Below are 20,377 nucleotides of genomic sequence, written 5' to 3' on the forward strand. Positions count from 1 at the left end.
GTCCCTGGGTTATTAGTTCCTCTGCCAAGAGGAGTTTGAACTCCAGATACTGGGAGGTGTTCTTTGCAGCCCATTGCAAGGCCTGGCTGTCTTGTCGGTACTGAAGCCATGAGTTGGTGATGGCCAAATCAATGAAGTGAAGCATGGTGCGAACAGTCCACTTCTTGGTCCGGCTGGACATTCTGTAGAAGCTGAGCATGCGATCACACATGTCAACTCCTCCCATGTTGATGTTATATTCTGCAACTACTGCAGGTCTCGGGACTTGGATTTGTCTCTGTTCTTTCTTTGACCATCTGGAACAGGTATCCTGGGGCTCAACTCCATGGGCAGTTGATGCCATGATAACAGGCTTGTTGTCCATCCACTTGGTGATTGCTATTTCATCAGGTCTCCGTACAATCATTTCTGATGATCCTCTTGGTATTTTAATCAGGATGTTGTCAGCAGTGAAGTGGCACTCTTTTGGGATTCGATTCTTTTGAATTGTTCCTGTAGCAGACAAGCCCCTTTCTTCAAGTGCATCTAGAAGCTTGACGGTCGTAAAATATCGATCAAAGTAGACCAGTGATCCTCTGGGAAGTGTCTCAGTCAAACGCAGGACTGCATTTCCACTTATGCCCATCTGTTGAACTTGAGTGAAGGTGTTCTTTCCCATGTAAGTTTCAAAATCCAGTACCAAGCCACCTGGACTTGCAAGAACGAAAACCTTTAATCCTGTTGGATTTGGTTTCCCAGGCACAAACTGACGAACTGGACAACGGCCGGTGAATGGAACAATTTGTTCATCAATACAGACCTTTGTTGGCCTAGGTAGGCCAAGGCAACCTTGGAGGACTCGCTTTAGAACTGGTCTGATTTTCCACAAGGGATCCATTTTCTTTTCGTCTTCTGGTACAACTAGATCATTGACCACTTTCAGCAAAGACCTGATCTTGTAGAAACGATCACGTGTCATGGAATCTGCTATAACTGCGACTCTTGTTTTGGCAGCCCAGTACATTTTGATTCTTGGATATCCAAGGCATGCCATATACATGGAAATTCCTAAAAAGGTTTTGATCTCTTCTGGTGTTGTGTTTAAACTAGACCCTGAATCCTGTACCATACGCTGATTGGTGAAGAAGGACAGGTCCTGAATTAGTTTTTGGTCAATGTACTGTTGGAAGTACTGCTGTGGGCTCCAATCGCTACGGGTCATTAGGGTCCCATCATCTGCAAATCTGTGTTCTTCCAAAACAGGCATGAACCTAAGGGATAGAAAAATGATTTAACAAAACAAAATTTAGCAGAACTAACATATGAAATGTTTTCTCAAATATCTTGGATACGTCTCTTACAAAATTTTAACACTATATTAAGAATTATAATTTAAATCAGTTTATTGGAACACATTTCTGTACTTTACCCTTTATTTTTTGCTCAAAGTCAAAAATCCCAAATTCTTACATGTTGGTTTTGGACCAAATAGGACGACGGTACACTTCAGAAAGCCCTGTGTCTTTGTCCACTACATCTGGCCCTGCATCTTGTAGGTCATCCTCATCTGGTTCCTCATCTGAGTTCTCAACCTCTCCTGTCTGGCTCATTTGACTCTCATCTTCTGAAAGATCTATGTCTGAATCTCCCTCAATGATTCTGTTAAGAATTCTCTCTGCCTCTGTCAAAGAGCTGGCTACTACAAAAAGTGAAATAAACATAAGTACGAAGTCCTGACGTGCACTACAGTGAACATTAATAGATTAGTAATTTCTACTGTGAAACTAAATAAGATGAGTTCTGAAACATCACTCAAATTATTTATTAGATGCTCATTTTGAAAAATTAATCAAGATATGACATTAAAAAACATTTTAAATATGAAAATCATGCTTACCTTTATTTCTTCCATAAAACGAGCTTGCCGGGATGCCAGCCATTTTGAAAAGGCAGGAAAAGGAGAGTTGACAAGGACACACCCCCACACATGTGACATCATTTTAAAGCTACAGTGGTCCTCTTTAAGAAACATCAGGATGTAGAAGAGTGGCACGTGTAGTATGAGAGATATAAGCAAAAACTAAATGTGTACTACAGTGCACAAAAATGAATTACCGGGTCTCAGGAGGATATGGAGGGGATCATCTGATTGTTTTGTTCTTAAACTAATGAGCATACTAATTCAATTGGCACAATTTCAATAGGCACACACATTTTCCATGTGAGCATATAAATCTCATTATATTACTGAGTCACAGCGGAGTGCCTAACCTATTAATAAGCCTCATAGAACTTGAGCTGCTGAAACTACTGATGTCCAGTTGTTCAATGCCATAAACTATATATAAGAGATGGATGAAGCTAATCCAATGTCACCTACAGACTTGTGAAGCCTTGTGATGTGCATTTTGGCCACCGCCGTCTTGTCTTTTTGAAAGCAGGCGCCACTGCTGAGGCATTTATCTGACTGAGAAACCGAGGGATGTTGTATACTCATACAGTAGTACGCTTTAAGGCAGGCGTTCTTGCTATTTTGGGGGGAAAAGGAGGAATACTGTGGCAATGCAAATTAAAAACACCAGAGGGAAGGGGGAGCAGAGGCCGCTGATAAGGAGGAGAGCAGCATGAGAATATAAAAAGAGCGAGGGAAGAAGGAACGCTATAGTGGCGCTCAGGCGATAGGTGAGATATTGAGATAAATGGGAAGAGGCAACGTGGGTCAGAGAGGTAGATTAGAAACATCAGAAGTCTAAAATAGAGGACAGCGAGGGAGCTTTAGCAGCAGGGGCCGAGCTGCTGGTGACAGAGAGAGAAAATGCAGTTTGAAGCTTTGTGCAGGTCAGAAATAGGGAGATCTCCCAACAGAGGGATTGATAATACCAAATGCATAGCATTTCTTCTTTGGATTTTTCACTTACTGTTTGATTCCCAAAACCTTGCAAACCAAGATTTGTGTGTTTCTGCAGCAGAACGCTAGGTTCTCAGTCAGCCAGTCAAGCTTAATTTATCTTGGAGGAGGACGACTTGAATTTTTATTTTTATTTATTTTTCACAGAGATGTGGTCGGCACCCTCGGGCGAGGTTTCAGCTGAGTGGTGAGCTGCTAAATCTGTGCAGAGCCGGTGGGCTGGCGTTGGTGTAAGCTAGCTAGGCTTGTCCTTGGTGGCTGAAGCTAGACTGCTAGGCTGGTTTCAACTATAATTGGATTAGAGATCTCTGTGTTGCATCAGGCATAGCAAGCCGAGTACACACACACACATTAAAAGCAGGGAATAATCTCAAGGCTGTACTCCTCCACTGCCACATGTTCTTTCTCCAACACTTTCGTCTTTCCTCAGCATCCCACTATTTTCTTTATCCCTTTAATCAGCAATCCACCCCTTCCCGCTGGCTGTAAAGGTGTGTGCAGATGTGTGTTGTGTGTGAGAGCATGATGATGCCTGGCACAGGAAGGATATGGATCATTCCAGTGCCAGAGATACCCACCCTAAATGGGATTACAAGGGTTGCAGTGGAGCTCATGGTAGGAGAATAAAGAACAAAAAAGAGAAAAGGAGGGAGTAGTCATGTGTTGATACTAATATGGGCTCTCATAGGAACATGGTAGATGTGAATATGAAGCTGTCTTACTCAGAGAAGGAAGTGAGAGAGCTAGTCTTGCCTTAAAAAAATTATTTCCTGTTTGGCAGCATTGGACAGGAAGTAGAAAATTATGAAATATGTGCTGTATCCTTATTGCCTCTTTACTGAATGGTGTGCAAAGGCTTAATTTGTGATTTGTTTCCTCCACTTTGCCCAGATCTGATGTGATTTCTTTTAACTCAGTTAGATGGTAACTTGAAACAGTTTGGCTCCTTATTCCATTTGCCTATCTCACTTTGTGGCTCACCCATGTCTTGTATCCATCATGAAAGTCTCATTTCAATAAATGAGTAAAGGAAATGCAGCTTACCAGTAAACACTGCACAATTTCTCAACTTTAAAGCACCAGGAAATGAAATAACACAAATGTCTAGATGAAAAATGGACTTTGCTGCATGACCTGTGAAAGAAACAGTGAATATAAGTGTCACTGGTTGTGTGTGTGTGTGTGTGTGTGTGTGTGTGTGTGTGTGTGTGTGTGTGTGTGTGTGTGTGTGTGTGTGTGTGTGTGTGTGTGTGTGTGTTTGTTTGGCTGGCTGGCTGGCTGGCTGGCTGGCTGGCTGGCTGGCTGGCATCAGTGAAGAAGAGGGAAGAGACAGAAGTTGATGGAAGTTGACTATGATGGAAGAGACTTAAATGCTGACAGGCCAACATCAGCAGCCATATGTTTTGTGTCACTGACAGCCCCACTGTACAGCTCTGATCTGCCCATGTGGCCTGTACGTGTCTTTAACTTGTGAGGGAGGAATCAGACGGCATTTGGACCGATGTGGAGGGAGGGGAAGTCTTGCTCTGATGTGGGATGATCTTTAAACAAGAACACACAGGGTAATAGATGCAAAACAGCCACATCTACACCCAGCCAATGTCATCCAGCTGTACCTGTCCTGCCTATCAGTATGGAAAATACAAACGGCAGCAATTTAGACTTCCAGATTTAGTTAAATGAGCTTATAATGTACACCAATCAGACATAACATTATGACCACCTGCCTAATATTGTGTTGCTCCCCCTTTTGCTGCCAAAACAGCCCTGACCCAGTGAGGCATGGACTGTTCTAGGCCACTGAGGGTGTGTTGTGGTCTCTGGTGCCAAGATGTTAGCAACAGAACCTTTAAGTCCTGTAAGTTTTGAGGTGGGGTCCCTATGGATTGGATTTGTTTGTCCCGCACATCCCACAGATGCTCGATTGGATTGAAATCTGGGGAATTTCAAGGCTAAGTCAAACTCGTTGTGTTCCTCAAACCATTCCTGAACCATTTTAAGCTCAGCTATTTTGAAGAAAACGTCAAGGTATCATCATAGCCTTGGTGGCAGTGGCGTCCAATGTTAACATTGGCCATAATACAAGAACAATGCGAACTAGAATGTTCAAATTCACACCCTAGACACATCTACTAAAAATATGAGTTTCAATCTCTGCGATCTTGACCTCAAACTAAAGGTCAGAGGTCAAATTTTCTGAAAATCTTGTGACAAGGATAACTCTGGCACAATCTGACCTAGGATGTTCAAATTCACACCATAGTCATGCTGTTCAAGCTAGACCCATCAAATGTCATACACTCTTTCACTGACTTTACTGTAACAGCACTTTGGACCCAAAGACATATGGATCCAAAACAGCTGAGCATTGGCACCCATACCATTTCCATTAAAGAGTGTACATGGTCTGCAGCAATAGGTGGTACGTTTCAAAGTAAAATCTGCATGGATGGCAGGACCCAAGGTTTCCCAGCAGAACATTGCCCAAAGTATTACACTGCCCCTGCCGGCTTACCTCCTTCCCATAGTGCATCCTGGTGCCAGGAGTTCCCCAGGTAAGCGACACACATGCACCCAGCCATCTATGAGATTCATCAGACCAGGCCACCTTCCATTGCTCTGTGGTCCAGTTCTGATGCTCACATGCCCATTGTTGGCTTTTTGGCAGATGACAGGGGTCAGCATGGGCACTCTGACTGGTCTGCATGCAGCCCCATACACAACAAATTGTGATGCACTGTGTATTCTGACACCTTTCTATCAGAACCAGCATTGTATCAATGAGCCTATGACCTTGTTGCTGGTTCACCACTGTTCTTTCCTTGGAGCACTTTTGATTGATACTGAACACTTCAGACCAGGAACACCCCACAAGAGCTGCAGTTTTGGAGATGCTCTGACTCAGTCATCTAGTCATTAAAATTTGGCTCTCTTTCAAATCTTTACACTTGCCCATTTTTCCTGCTTCTAACACATCAACTTTGAGGACAAAATGTTCACCTGCTCCCTAATATATCTCACCTTTGGAAGCTTGTTTCTGCCACTGAATTTTATTTTTTTACTATCCATAACTTAAAATTTTGACTTGCGCAACTCGAAAGTTAGCTCTGCGAACCATGAAGCTCTGTGAAAGAGGTCATTTCCTTGTTACCTGGAAGCAGATGATGCCAACTCAAAATCAGATAGTGACAATATTTCTTAGCTAGCAGTGTATTGCAAACGTGAACAAATTGTCATCAGGTTTTTGACCCTTGAATGCCTTCTAGTGATTAAGATCTGCATAAAAGGTAAGAAATCGGTGTCCTGCTTCCAGGTAACAAGGAAATGATGTAGCTTCACAGAGCTTCCTGATTGGCAGAGCTAGTTTGAAATTTCAAGTTACAGATGCAAATTTCTTTTTTTTTTTAAATAGTGCCAGAAACAAGCTTCCATACCCACCCACTAACAGGTGCCACAATAAAAGGATAATCAGTGTTACCCACTTCACCGGTCAGTGGTCATCATATTATGCTTGATTGATGTATATCTCCACAGCATCACTTTCTTTGCCTCTAGGACAATCAACATGCCCACATCTACAAACCTAACAAGGCTGTGTTGTGGACAGCCTGCTAAACATGAGTGTGTGAGGCTGTGAATATGTTAGCGCACGTCTAAAAAAGGATGTGGATGCGGAGGAGGGAGATGTTTTTGAGGGGAGAGTTTGACTTGGAATGAAGGCAAAGGGAGATAACAGAGAGGGAGCTGATGTTCAGGGTCGTCCGATTTCCGCTGAAGGGTTGGGGTCGCTGTATGGGAGCTGCCGACAGGGCCTCCCAGGAGCAGGGCTGAAAAGCTCAAAGCTGGACAAAATACAAGAAACACAAGATGCACAACAAAGTATTTGACCCCCCCATAAGCCCTCTGATATCCCCTTGAGGCAGTGTTAGTGTGTAAATACGGATAAGTCTGATCAACTGAGGGCTTACAGAGAGCCACGCTGGGGAACATGTTCTGTCTACGCACTGTTCTCCATATCCTCTCCACACAAACACTGCTCTTCATTATAACACAGTCATGGTCTTGCATACAGTGTCACAACACTGATCTTCATCTTCTCTGGTGTTTGCCAGCTGTAGACCTGTTAAACATGACCTTTCTTAAAGCCTTTCTAATCCCAGGTGGTCTCTGAGCTGAGTGATAAATGATAACACTGAGCCAACAGCTTGTTAGAAGAGGGAGCTAGGTTACAAGTTTGCTGTGCTGAAGACTGGCTGTGAGCACAGGGTATTATGAGGAGTATGGGGACAGGGGCTTGATGAGTAGCTCACTTTGCCAGTTTAATCCAGGAAGCCAACTGTCAACATCAAATTTAACATTTTAAATCATAATTTGGGAGGCTAACTTTTTTTTTTTTTCTATTCATAAAAAGTTATAGTCAGATTAACCAATTAGAAATATGTATATCATCTCAGCCCTTTTGTAAAACCACAGACCGAGTTGTGTATTTAGCAAGTTTTACAAACTGAAAAGAAAAAAAATTGCCACAGGTGTGAAATTTCTAAAATACTCTGCCCTAATATGTGACAAGGGTCTAGACAATAATATATTTAACAAAGATGAAAAGTTCTAAATGACTAAAGCAGAGAAACAGGAGGTTTGAGTTGGCTCTTTATTCTTCTTGCTTCCAGTCTCATCCTTTCTGATTTTCTGCTTGCTGTCTAACCCCTACTCCCAACAGTAACTGCCTCCCACTAGAAGTCAGGGTGGACTGAGTCATATATCGGGAGTGTGCGGAGCAGAGCAGGCTACAAGAGATTAGAGGTGAGAGGAGTGTGCTCCTGATTTATTACCATCCGTTAGCTGGTTAAAAGAGGCTAAGTGAGCCAGTCAGCTCAGGGAGATGGAAGAGATTAACCTACATAAAGAGTGATGGAGGGAGATCTCTGAAGTATGCCAGTGACTCCTGAACTCCTGTCTTTTCTATGCCATTTATCTTTATTCTCCCTCATCCTTTCTGTGCTGCTCTTCATTTTTTCATCCACGTTTCCTCCCCATAAGAATGCCGTGTCTCTGTAAAGCATCAATACCAGTAACTGGCTGTTTGGTGGTTAACAGTGTTCTGTGTTGTAAAATCATTGTGCAACTAGTTAGTGCTTGTCATTCACAGTGACAGTGTTTTCTTTTTTTCTTCCGTGCAGTATTTTAGCTCAGTCACATTCACATAGATGGTATATCTACCACGCGTCAAAACATTTCTGTTAAAAATTCTAAACTTTACACTTGGAACAATGCAGTCAGACAACCACCAAACCCCAGACTCATTCATCGGATTGCCAGACGACGGAGAAGTTATTCATCACTCCAGAGAACACGTCTCCACTGCTCTAGAGTCCAGTGGCAGCGTGCTTTATACTACTGCATCTGACGCTTTGCATTACGCTTGGTGATGTAAGGCTTGGATGCAGCTGCTCGGCCATGGAAACCCACTGTATGAAACGCTCTACACACTGTTCTTGAGCTACTCTGAAGGCCACATGAAGTCTGGAGGTCTGTAGCAATTGACTGCAGAATGTTGTGTGCACTGTGTGTCTAAGCATCTGCTGACTCTTCTCTGATTTTTTTTTTTTTTTTTTTAATATTTATTTATTTTACGTGGCCTACCACTTTGTGACTGAGTTGCTGTCATTCCCAGTTGCTTACACTTTGTTGTAATACCACTAACAGTTGACTGTGGAATATTTAGTAGCAAGGAAATTTCACAACTGGACTTGTTGCACAGGTAGCATCCTATCGCAGTACCACGTTGGAATTCACTGAGCTCCTGAGAGCGACCCGCTCTTTCACAAATGTTTGTAGAAGCAGTCTGCATGCCTAGGTGCTTGGTTTTATACACCTGTGGCCATGGAAGTGATTGAAACACCTGAATTCAATCATTTGGATGGGTGATTGGCAATATAGTGTATATACATACATATGCTACAATCATTATAATAAAACTGACAAGTATTGAAGATGACTACTTTGCAATATATTTTGTCTTGCTGTCTCTGAAGTTATCACAGACAGGATAATGCATTGTGATGGCACTATATCATGAGTTACTTTGTACCCGGCTGTAATAGGAATATGAGGCAATAAAGGATGGGAAGATAACTGTTAAATATATCACTGGTTTTTGGACTTTGCATTTTGAGGCCTCAATGTTACGGTATTTGTGTGTGTGTGTGTGTGTGTGTGTGTGTGTGTGTGTGTGTGTGTGTGTGTGTGTGTGTGTGTGTGTGTGTGTGTGTTGGGAGGGCAGGCAAGCATAAGTTACCATATTTGGACATGTGGGTAGAGTTCTAAATTAGGTAAGGTTAGCAGTTGATATTTATAAGCTGCACAGACACTAGGGTTGGGTGTTATATTTAAAGGAAATTTGCGCTAATATTTATGAGGATGCAGGGGGAAAAATTCCTGGACAGCATTTTATTGGTGATTTTAGCTTGCAGGTGGCAGCATTTATTAGTGCAAACAAAATGAGAGGCGTTTTCCATCCTTCTAAGCACAAATGTAGCCTAGGTAGTGTTTACCCAGGAAATCTTAAGTATAACATAACTTCTTAACACTTTAGATTAACAATAACTAAAGTAACTTAACCTTGTAACTCTTCAGGAACCTGCACAGTACTGTCACATAACAGAATTGAAGTTAAAAAAAATTTTCTACCTTCTACCTTGTATCTTGGGTGGACCTTTTTAACCAGCTGCTTGAGCGCCCTGCTTTGTAACCACATGAGTAACGTCCATCCACCATTTGCTCTTCCTGTCATCCGGAATGCAACTAACGAGCGCTTCAGCAATTCTTGGTTGAGTCATTTTAGTTTTTGGTCACACACTTCCTTGTATCTCCCTTCATAGCCTTGTTTGTGCTCAATGGTGTGTTTTATTGTGCTTATTGGAGGTCTGATTTTTTGTAGCTGTTAACACTTCCATACTATACAAGTAGCTCTTGTGTGTGAACTAAATCATCACCTGAGGCTGGCAGGCTGCTCTCACACTTAGACATGCCTGGGCTTGTCTAGGCTTGTGTCATTGTTGTGTCGTTAAAGAATGTAAACACATGGTGTCGCTGTATCATTGATATCACGAGGTGACGCTTATCATGTAACGGCACAGCTGTTATGGAAACACGCTGTTTCATAAACTAGGCTGTAAGGATTTGCTTGCTTTTGGACCAATCTTCAAGTGGACAGAGACTCAAAATGAAAGCATTTTGATCACATTTTCCCATTTGTGTAACTTTCCTACCTGGTAAACTTGAGAAAAAAAAAAATAAAAATTTTTTTTCAACAATTACGTGTTTGTAGCCTTAAAGTGTAACACATAGACAAAAGTATAGCTCTTGTTTGTCAAGTTCCCTGTAGCACATTCGATGCAGCACAACTGTGACTTTCCTGACTCTACGTCAAAAGCTGGAATTTGACTGGTGCAACAGATAGAAAAGCTCCATCCATGGCTCTGGAAGAGGCTATATGTGTAGGAGCGCTTGTGTGCTGGATATCTGCTCTGTAAGCTATTTCTCTTCTCAATTTTGGTGACATGTCAGTTTGACCAGGGTGTGAAAGAGGAGAGTAAGAGACATTCCCCACATCCTTTTCTCGTAGAGGAATAGAAGGTCAGGGGTTTGGTTCACTCTGATGAGTTCATGTGTCGCTCAGGGCTGTGTACTGTATACACAGATGGGACATTTCTCATAACCACCGGGGGTTTTTACCTCATCGAGTAACCTTGGTGAGGTGGAAGCCACTCCACTGACTGAATTAGACCATGATTAGTGTTGACTGATGAATGAAGCTAACATTTTGCAGTCTTGATTTTGATAAGCTTATGGTCCTCTTCGGGCAGATTTAATTCTTTTGTTATAATTTCTGTGTCTTGCTTACCATTTTTTTTTTTTTTTTTTTTTTGGTCCCTTTGCTTCTCCTTTTTCATGTTGTATTTGGCATCATTGCAGTTGTTCACACTGCCTGCTTGTGTGCTTGTTTGATCAGGGTGTGTGTCCTCACGTACACCTCAATCCTTGCCTGTGTTTGCACATGATCTGTGTGTGCGTGCATGTGTGTGTGTGTTCCACCATTATCTCGTCCACTGCCCCTGCTCTCTTTTCCTCCTCATTGTTCTGCCTCGCTGTCAGCGCTCGGAGTCTGGAGCAGGAGCTTGCAGGAAGTCTTGTCACTTGTTGTGCTGAAGGGAAAGCAAACAGCGAGATTCACAAACACAGGAAGTGCTGCTTCCCTCACGCGGGCCCCGGCTTGGCGTCTCTCACTCCCGTGCGTTTATCATAAAGCGGCAACGTGAGCAGCATCTCTAACCGCACGTGCCTTTTTCCGTCTTTCTGTCTCCTCTATCTCACTTAGTCAGCGTGTCCCTTTTACTGTCAGTTATAATCATGCCTGAGAGCTAATAAACAAGAAGGATAAGAAATTTATATATACAAAGCATTAACAATGACAATTATCATAAGTGGATTTTCCTTAAAGTTGTCTTTAGACCTTTTCCTTACCCTAGCTGCCCTAGAAACTTTAATAACAGACATAAATTCTTCATTGTGGCTCTTCTGTGTTGCTCAGAGCAGATGACCTTGCTTTATTACTTTGTCTGGCTTTACATTACAGTCAGACTTTCACTGGTACTGGTTTATTAGATCTATCTATCTGTCAGGATATAATCTCTAACAGCTAAAAGGTGAGCAGTTTTGCTCAGAGGCCTTAGGTCACTAGTCTCCACAGACTACAGAGTAGCTGCAACCTGGACAATGCTAGTCTTCATACAAACACACTGCTGCACATGCCAGCTGTTGCATAACCACTGGCAGGTGTGGGCTGCACACTTCAGCACTGTCAGATTTTGTGTGTTTCCAGTGTCAGGATTAGCTTCCTGGGCAAGGATGATTTTTTTTTTTTTTTGGTATTAGCTTAAAGCTGTTTCGGGCTAAACTAGAGATGCTCCGTTTGCTCAGCAAACACTTTCTGTGGCATTTTCACACATCCACGCGTCTGGAGACTTGAACACATTAATTCTGGAATTTGGGTCTGAGTCAGACACAGCCTCATTTGTGTCAGAAAGCTCAGTGTTTGGTCACAAGGAGTCACTGTACAGTAGTTCACACCATTAGTTTGTACAGTGTTAGGTACACAAAACGTTTGTATGAACATTGATGTTGGAGTTACTGTTCAATATGTTTTAGGTACAGAAGTGAAAATAAAATGCATTGTTGCAACGTAACTGATAAGGGGGCACAATTGGCATTAATATTTACTGTAACAATCATATGCAGCATGTTGTCAACTTGGAAAAAAACACACACACAGAAGAATAATAAACTACACTCTCACACACACACACACACACAGTCTTGATCTGGTCACAGATTTTTAATAGCCACACCTCAGTGTCACTTGGTGGTGCTTGAAATAACTAAAAATGACTTTGAAAGGTATGGGATGTGATTTGACTGCACAAAAGGCTACCTCTTTTGTGATGAAGCTTATGAGATTAAAAAAAAACAAACTTGAAAGTTATTTAAATGTTAGTGAGACAATCCTAACAAGGACCTTTTATGTTTTGTCTTTTGTGAGTTCACATGTTGCAGCTTGAACCTGTGCTCCTCTCCACCTATTGTCTAGCACACCCTTACCTGGTTCAACCAGCTTGCCAGGCTCCATTTTTCTCTTTCCACAAACTCAAATAGTAAGAAAGGTGCAGCTGTGGCTCACGGACTTTGTCTTTTCTGCTTTGTAAACCACCAACAATAAGAACTGGTAGTTTTAGACATCATGTCCATATAATGTGGATTTAAGGTGTCTTTATACCACAAGAGGGCAGCACATCTGCAAATTACATGACTCTTCAGCAGGCAAGAACAGGCCTGTGGGTGAAAAATGATTACTTGTCAGGAGTTAGGCCATTTTGTTTAGTCAGTCATTGATTTTTAGTCATATAATGTTACTATTATACTCTGCCTCGTGCGTGTTGAAGACTGGTGAAATGCAGGAAGTAATACAAAAGGAAAAGTGATGTTGAAGACATTCTGGTTGTAGGAGACATGTAGATATAAGTACAAGCAGAGATAGCGGAGAGGAGCGATCCAGTGGGTATGAAATCAGATCTTGTTGCATAATCATGGCTTGCAGGCTTTCCCAGCATGCACCAGGCTTAGTGCAGTCCAGTATCACATGACTGTATCAAGCAGCTGCAGTAATAAACCAGTAATACCAGTACACCACCAGCCAGAAACAGATTGAGATCACTAGTTCTAAGCTTATTTGTGCTGAGGCACGCTCTTCTACCCCCCCCACCCCCATGGGTGGTTCATGTCTTCATTGCATCATCTAATCTGTAGTTTATAAGGGTTCCCCCTCGGTGGGTATGAAACTGCTTTTTGGTGTTTTTTTTTGTTTGTTTTTCACAAACCTCTTCTTCACTGATTTTGCTTCTCATTGTCTCCCGTCATTCATGTCCTAATGTCCTGCCTTTCACATACCAACAATACCAGGTCGCTGAGAGCCCAGCTCTGCTTAACATAGCCTTCCTCCCTCATCTATCCTCTCCTCTTATCACTAATGTAAAGTCTTTATTCACATGCCAGTGATACCAGACTGCATACCAGTCAACAGGACATCAGTGGCGGCCTACACCTCTGCTTGCAGCTTTCCTGCCCTTCCTGCTGCCTTTCTCTCATGACTGTTCCTTGGCCCATTACACCCCGAATATGAGTCTTTCACTTGAGCAGTGCAATATTTCTGTATAACAGTAGGTGGCACCATAGTCCCACCATCCTGAGCAGGAGATATTTGAGAAAATATCAACATTATTGTCATTCAACTTATTTCACATCTGTGCCCTCACGAAGCTATCTCAGCATTGTGGTGCCACAAATTTTGGTGGCAGAAGCCCCAAAACATGGACAAGCAGTTCTCTCTCAGGCTGTGACGTGAAAGACAGACACACACACACACACAGACTGACTGTCTCCTGGCGTCACCCAGCCTGGCTATATATATATATATATATATATATATATATATATATATATATATATATATATATATATATATATATATATATATATATATATATATAGGCTCTTTCATTTTATGCTTGGCTCAGCCCCAGCTCACATATACCTCAATGGTGCCGTGCTGTGTGTGTTTGTTTGTGTGTGCGGAAACATATTTAGAGTGTGCCCACTTGTGTTAGAAAGAAAAACAGCATGTGCTTGGTTCTTGGCAGTAAAACCCTATGTACATTAAATTGCACAACACAAACATGGTAGTGGTTTCATAAGACATTTTTGGCATTAAAGCAGGGAGAGTGTGTGTGTGTGTGTGTGTGTGTGTGTGTGTGTGTGTGTGTGTGTGTGTGTGTGTGTGTGTGTGTGTGTGTGAGAGAGAGAGAGAGAGTGGTGTGTGTGTGTTCTGTCAGAATCACCTCTGTCAGTGCAGGGGGAACTTGGAGGCTCTCTAAAGCTGGCCTCTCATACATGCACTCAAGTTCCCGGAGCCTTGATATACTCTGTGTGTGTCTGTTGTGTGCATTGCGGTCCAGCACTGTACTCCTGGAAAGCTTCTGAGCAGGAGCGGGGGTTGAAGGGGAAGGGCTATTCCACAGCCGCACCACAGCCACTGATGACCGCTTTCTGGAAGCTTCCCTGTCATTAAAAATGTGGGAGAGAAATAGACAGAGAAGGTTTATGGGTGTTTTATTTCATCCTCTGTACCCTCAGAAGCTTCATTTCATGGACACAAAAAAAGAGAAGGAGCAAGAAAAGGCATTGGTGTTTGGGTGGCACCTTTTAACACCATTAGTATGCGAGAAGACACTTAAAGTTCACATCATTCTTACACAACAGGAATAAGATTGTAGGGAGGGATGGCCTAGATGGAGAGAAGTGATGCCAGGAGGAGGAAAAAAAATAAGACTTGCAACAGAAGAAAGCTCAAATTAAGTTAATGAAGAGGCTGCAAGCAGAGCAATAAAATCATGGACAGTTAAGGTGCAGGAAGACTGAATGGGAGGGGGCACGTCAATAAAATTCAGGCTAAATTGTGCATCGATGGTCTGCAGTGTTTACCCTCTTTTCCTCCCACTGCCCCACACCTTTAAAAGTCACGTGACGTGATGTTGCGATTGATATTCTCTCTCATACTCCTGCCTCCTCTTATCATCTTCCTCCGCTCTACCTCCAGCAGCTGTTGTGCAACTTTGCAGTGACTGATGGAGCAGCAGCGCGATTGATCAGCACTTTTGGTGCCAGGCTGCTCTTATTGTAATAAACAACTTGGAGCTATGAAACCAACCCAGAGTATTTTGCAGCCACAGAGGAATCTCTCTCTCTCTCTCTCTCTCTCTCACACTCACACACACACACGTGCTACACTGCACTCTTATGATGTAATGCTGAATAACTTGGATTATTTTTAAAGTACAGACACTTCTAAAAGCCTGATTTTCAATTAATACAGCACACAATGCTGTCCTGGATTTTGAACCTTCATTACATGTCTTCCTCCTTTTGTCAAAAGCTTAGTCCACTATATAGGGAAACCATACCTCCTCTGTTCGCTTCTTGTGGTCTGGCCCTCTGCCAGATTTTCACTCCTTCCATTCCTCTTTTCACTTCTCCAAGTCCTCTCAACTAACTTTTTTTTTTTTTTTTTTTTTTAATCCATAAAAATCTAAACTTGACAAAATAAAGGCTTTGCTTCACCTTTGGTTGTAGTCGGTGCACACAGATTATCAGATGGTGTCAAGATTATCAGGCAGGTGAGTGAGCTTTCTTCCTGCTGGAACTGCCTACACACTTGGGGGTAGCTGGAGGTGCGTTATTGTCCTGGTCATTTCAGTCTCACCTCTGTGTCTGCTCAAATTGTCCTGCAACTCATTTCATTTACATTTCTGAGGAAAGTGCTGGGGGGAGGAGTACTCATTAGCAAGTCAGGGATGATTGCTCTTACTTGATCATTGTGCTCAGCACTACCTGGTGTGAGGTCAAGAGATTCTTGGTTCCTTTTTCTTTCTTTTTTTCAAATCATGATTACAACCAACATCAACCAACTAACCATGTAATCAGTTGTGATTACCATAATTTTCCTTTATTAAACCACATCCTCTTAACCTCTTAATCCAGTGATTATATGCCTGTAATTTACCAAAACAAGAGCCTGAATTATCCTCCTGGAGTTTAAGGTCTTCCTGCTTTATTAAATGTAAAGTGAGTAAATGTGCGTTAGAAAGAGACCGATACACTTGGAAGGACTACTTTGGATTTAAATGGCATTATAGATCCCCAGCCCTATTCTTAGCCTCAAATCTGTCTCACCCTTCAGTCGCTAACAAGAGCCGTGTTGGGGTGGTGGCGTCTGGTTTGCGTTCAGCCCATATGGAAGACTATAAATGCGTATTTTTAGTACCTCTGATAGGAAACGCGGTTGAAACATGAGATCCTCCCGTGTACGGAGAGAAGAAAACTGGCTCGCATCGATAATCATTTTTCATAAAGGGACTGTTTGCTTTAAAAACAAATGTTTTCTTGTGTTTAGAGGTCACTTTATATCGGTTTTATGCCGCGGAGTGGAGGCGGATGAGGGATGTAGATGTGGGAATATTGAAAGAAGGGCTTTAAGTTACCTTCTTTTTTTTCTCTCTTTTTTTTTTCCTGTGGAGTAAAACGCGGTGGTTTGCGTCAGCGAGGCTGTGAACACAAAGCCGGCCAGTCTCAACCAGACTATGTGTTAATATCATTAGTTTTTTTTTTTCCAACTTACACCGACCACATGTCACCGGTACGAGCTCTGGCTTTGTTTTAATCGCAACTCCTGCAGTATGAAGACTCGTTAACCCTGCCCCCTGCACGGAAACTAAATCGAGTGGGGAACCAGAGGAGGAGGAGGAAGAAGAAGAAAAGGAGGAGAAGGAGCAGAGGAGGGTAGAGGACTGTGGAGAGAAACGGTAGAATAAAGAACAGTTGTGGAGGAGTGAGAGAGGCAGAGGTCTGCAAAAAAAAAAAAAAAAAAGGGCGTTTATTTGTTCTGCAGCGGTCTGGAGGAAGACGCGGCAGGGTTCGTTTGTTTCGAGGTGCGACAATAAGAAAACCGAAACGCCACCAATTCTGGATTTCTTTATCCGCTTCCTGTCATCCAGGATGAGATTCAAAAGGAACGGGTCCTATACGTTAAATAGGTAAGAGTGTGGTGTAATGCTGGCAGCGAGTATCTGTATGGAGAGGAGGAGGAGGGAGCCGTTTTGTCGTATCCTTAGCTCATAAATCAGTTCACTTTCTCTCAAAGGACTTCGGTGTCTTTATGGCATTTCTTTAATATACTATAATAATGCTCCGTGTTGCTAACACAGAGTTTGGCTACTTTTTGACTGCAACATTAGCGATATTGCTCTCGTATTAGCTGCAGTGTAGTCTTTGAATGCTGGGTCTTTATTGGCATGCATAGATATTGGAAACTTTGCACTTATTTATAATGCACTTAAACAATATGAAACATTTTTTTCCGTTTTAATGACAGGCTCCAATTTAATTGCCCTTTCGAGCACTAGATATCAGAGATTGATAAATCTGTCAGTCAGTTCCTTTAACCGTTGGTGCCCTTTTACCAACATGGTACCCACGTGTAATTCAAGTTTGGGTGGCTGGATCGGGAGAAACCTGTCGTTCCTGCTTTTTTCAGGGGTTGGGCTCTTTCTTTTGTTTCCCATCTTTTCACTTAGGAAAAGAGCAAACTGTTTTCACCCTCTCTCCTTCTTTACCCTCCTCCTTCCTTTTCCCTTCACAGGAATATCCTTTCTTGGAGGTTCCATCACCTAGCAACTTTGTGGCATGAATGATGTACCTCTGCCCCTGCCTTGACATGATTGCAACAGCCTCCATTCATATCCCAGTGTTTCAAAACCTGATCACGAGTCAGGTCTTTCCCCTGCTCGGTGGTTCACTGTGGCTCTTTCTCTTGCCTCATAGTTATCAGTTCAGGTTGCACGTTTCTACAAAAAAAAATAGTTTTTTCCGCTTTGCTCTAAATGAGTCACGTACAGCTCATGCAGCCGTTACTCCGGATGTCTTGCTTTTATTGTTTGCTTGAATTATTTGGCAAAAACATACACAGATTCAGACCTGCAAGAAGTTGGTCGTATTGTTGAAAGTGACAGTTGAATTAATGGCAGTTTCATTTCTTCATCTTTTCCTGTGCCACTCCTTTTCCCCTTTGCCTTGTTATAAGATGCATGGTTCTGCACCATGTTTCACACACACACACACACACACACACCACATCCTGACTCTCAGGTGCTTGGAAGCAAAAGGAGCTAATGAGTGCCAACACCCAATTCATCATGCAGTCAAGAACGCAAGAATATTATCACTGCATATGGCTCCATCCCACCCCTCCCACCTTTCTGTTTTCACTTAGGAAGTGTGTGCAGTAAAAGTGTGTTTCAGCCTCCCCCCCTTTATCTATATATATATGTGTGTGTGTGTGTGTGTGTGTGTGTGTGTATGAGTGATGTAGTCATGCTCCAACTATGCTTTCACATCTGCATGGATGCAGGTGAGAGGGAAAGGGTTACAAAGCTAAGATAGAGGAGGCCTTAAGATGAAACTCCTGGTGACGTGTCTCCAGGGAGCGGAAGAAGATGAGGAGGTGGTTGTTGGTGTTGGAGAAGAGGTGACGTCATTGCTGCTGCGGTGCTTCTTTGTCACCTTTTATCGCAAAAAGTTGTGCGCAGCAGGGTAAGAATAGGTTAGGCGAGAATATCTACCATCACTGCTTACTTTTCACATCCATCTCGCAGTTCAGAGCTTCTTTGAAAAGTCAGAATAAGAGCAAAGCCATCCCCCTGCTGTGGTTGCATAACTACCATCTTCTGAAGGTGACTGTCTCCTGGCTCTGCTATCTCTGTCTTTTTCTTGGCAGGCTGCAGTGATTTGTTTTCACTGAACAGCAGAGTGAAGTTGGTCTCTTTGACACTGAAGCGTCAGTATTCAGCAGCATAGGCTGCCTTCGTCATGCTCAGTTAATCCTGTGTTTGTCTGTCGAGTCCGGCAGTGTCTGCAGCCTTCGATTAAAGCAGCAGTCAATTGATCTGCTCTCTGCAGTCTTTTAAAGTGTTTGTGTGTGTTTTGATCTGTGAGGAAGTGAATGATGGAGATCAAAAAGAGGAATTGCTTTTATTTTATGAAGGATGTGTGGTAGAGAGGGATAGCAAGGCCTGTAATCCACTCCTGTGTCCTTCTCCTTATTTGCCTGCATCATAACTAGAGTATTCTGCATTGATTGGCTCACTTCCTGGGGGCTTGCCTCTGCGCCAGCCCCTCCCTTACTGTACCTATGCATCATTTATGTGAATGAATAGCCACGGGCAGTTATACGTGCATAAAGCGCTGTCCTTGTGCTACATGTTCATTCACGTGTACAGTCCCTCCTCAATATTAACACATGAATTGACAGTTATCTTTGTGGGGTTATAGCTCCAAGTTAATGATGGTGAAAAAAGGATGACTTTGTCAGCTGGCTGAACTCAACTTTCTGCAGAGGTTTGATAGGATTTGAGTCAGATGTAGATTTAGCAGACGGTGCATGTTTGCTCTGCGATGGGTGGAGATAGGATGTTTAGCCCTTGTTTAGGATGTATACAGATTGTCAAGATCATTGCCTCCCAGGGATTGTTCTCCACCCCCTGTGTCCCTGTCCCTCCTTTTCTTTCTCCCCTACAGTCCACAGTGTACTGCCCAGCAGTCAGCAGTTTGTTTATGGGACTCTGTTTGCCAAGCTAATCTTCCCGCCTTTCAAGTGTGAGCCAGCAAGTGAGAGAGAGAGAGAGAGAGCAAGAGCGCAAGAGTGTGAAAGTGAAGCAGGCAGTTGCAGTAGTTGGACAGGAGAGAAAGAGAAACGTGCTCAAAGACGTGCATCTGGTTTTGTGAATAGTCGTTTGTTTTAAGCTGTCTTTGCCTGTCAGTCCATCTTGTGTGATCTGCATTTAAAGTTGAAGGTCGTTTGAGCAGCCGTATGATTACACACAGTGCTAAGTTGGAGCTGGGAGCCGTTTTCCTGGTGCACCTGTAGCCAAGTTTCAAGATAAGGAGTAAAGACGGGGAGGTGAAACGGAGAACAGGGTGCTGTGGTTCGGAGCATCGTCACCTTGGCTGTGCTCGATCACCTACTGGATGGGGGTACTGGTGTGCTGTGACTGCTTCTTCTATAGGTAGAGTTTATGTACTATTTCTTGACCTTTCATTTCTCTTTGCTCTTGATGGTTGTTGTTGACAGTATAATTTTTAGTAGTCTTTAAGTTAAATTCAGACTTTAACTTCTCCGTCTGATCCATCCTCCCGTTTCCTCTCCTGCCCGCTCTGTTATTGTGCTGCGGTTTGGGGGGAGACATTTGAGGACACTGCTGCTGTAGCAGGCAGCGATTCTGCTGTAGTCAGACACAGAGTGTATCTTGCATTGTGGGAGGGCAA

General features: G+C 42.9%; 1 protein-coding gene across 3 annotated transcripts in view; it reads left to right on the top strand.

The window, feature by feature from the left end:
- mob2a (MOB kinase activator 2a) overlaps positions 1-20,377 on the top strand; it is a 62,745-nt gene that overhangs the window by 12,364 nt on the left and 30,004 nt on the right. Inside the window, exon 1 of one of the 3 annotated variants that reach the window (XM_030732206.1) lies at positions 16,891-17,091. The exons of 1 other annotated variant lie outside the window; for it this stretch is intronic. In XM_030732206.1, coding sequence (XP_030588066.1) covers positions 17,054-17,091 — 38 coding nt within the window. In that variant the 5' untranslated portion in view covers positions 16,891-17,053. Of the gene's footprint in view, positions 1-16,890; positions 17,092-19,768; positions 20,119-20,377 lie in introns of those variants that run through there. One more of the 3 variants, XM_030732207.1, reaches the window with a different exon arrangement.

Source organism: Archocentrus centrarchus, chromosome 6 (genome assembly GCF_007364275.1).
Source record: "Archocentrus centrarchus isolate MPI-CPG fArcCen1 chromosome 6, fArcCen1, whole genome shotgun sequence".
NCBI lineage: Eukaryota > Metazoa > Chordata > Actinopteri > Cichliformes > Cichlidae > Archocentrus > Archocentrus centrarchus.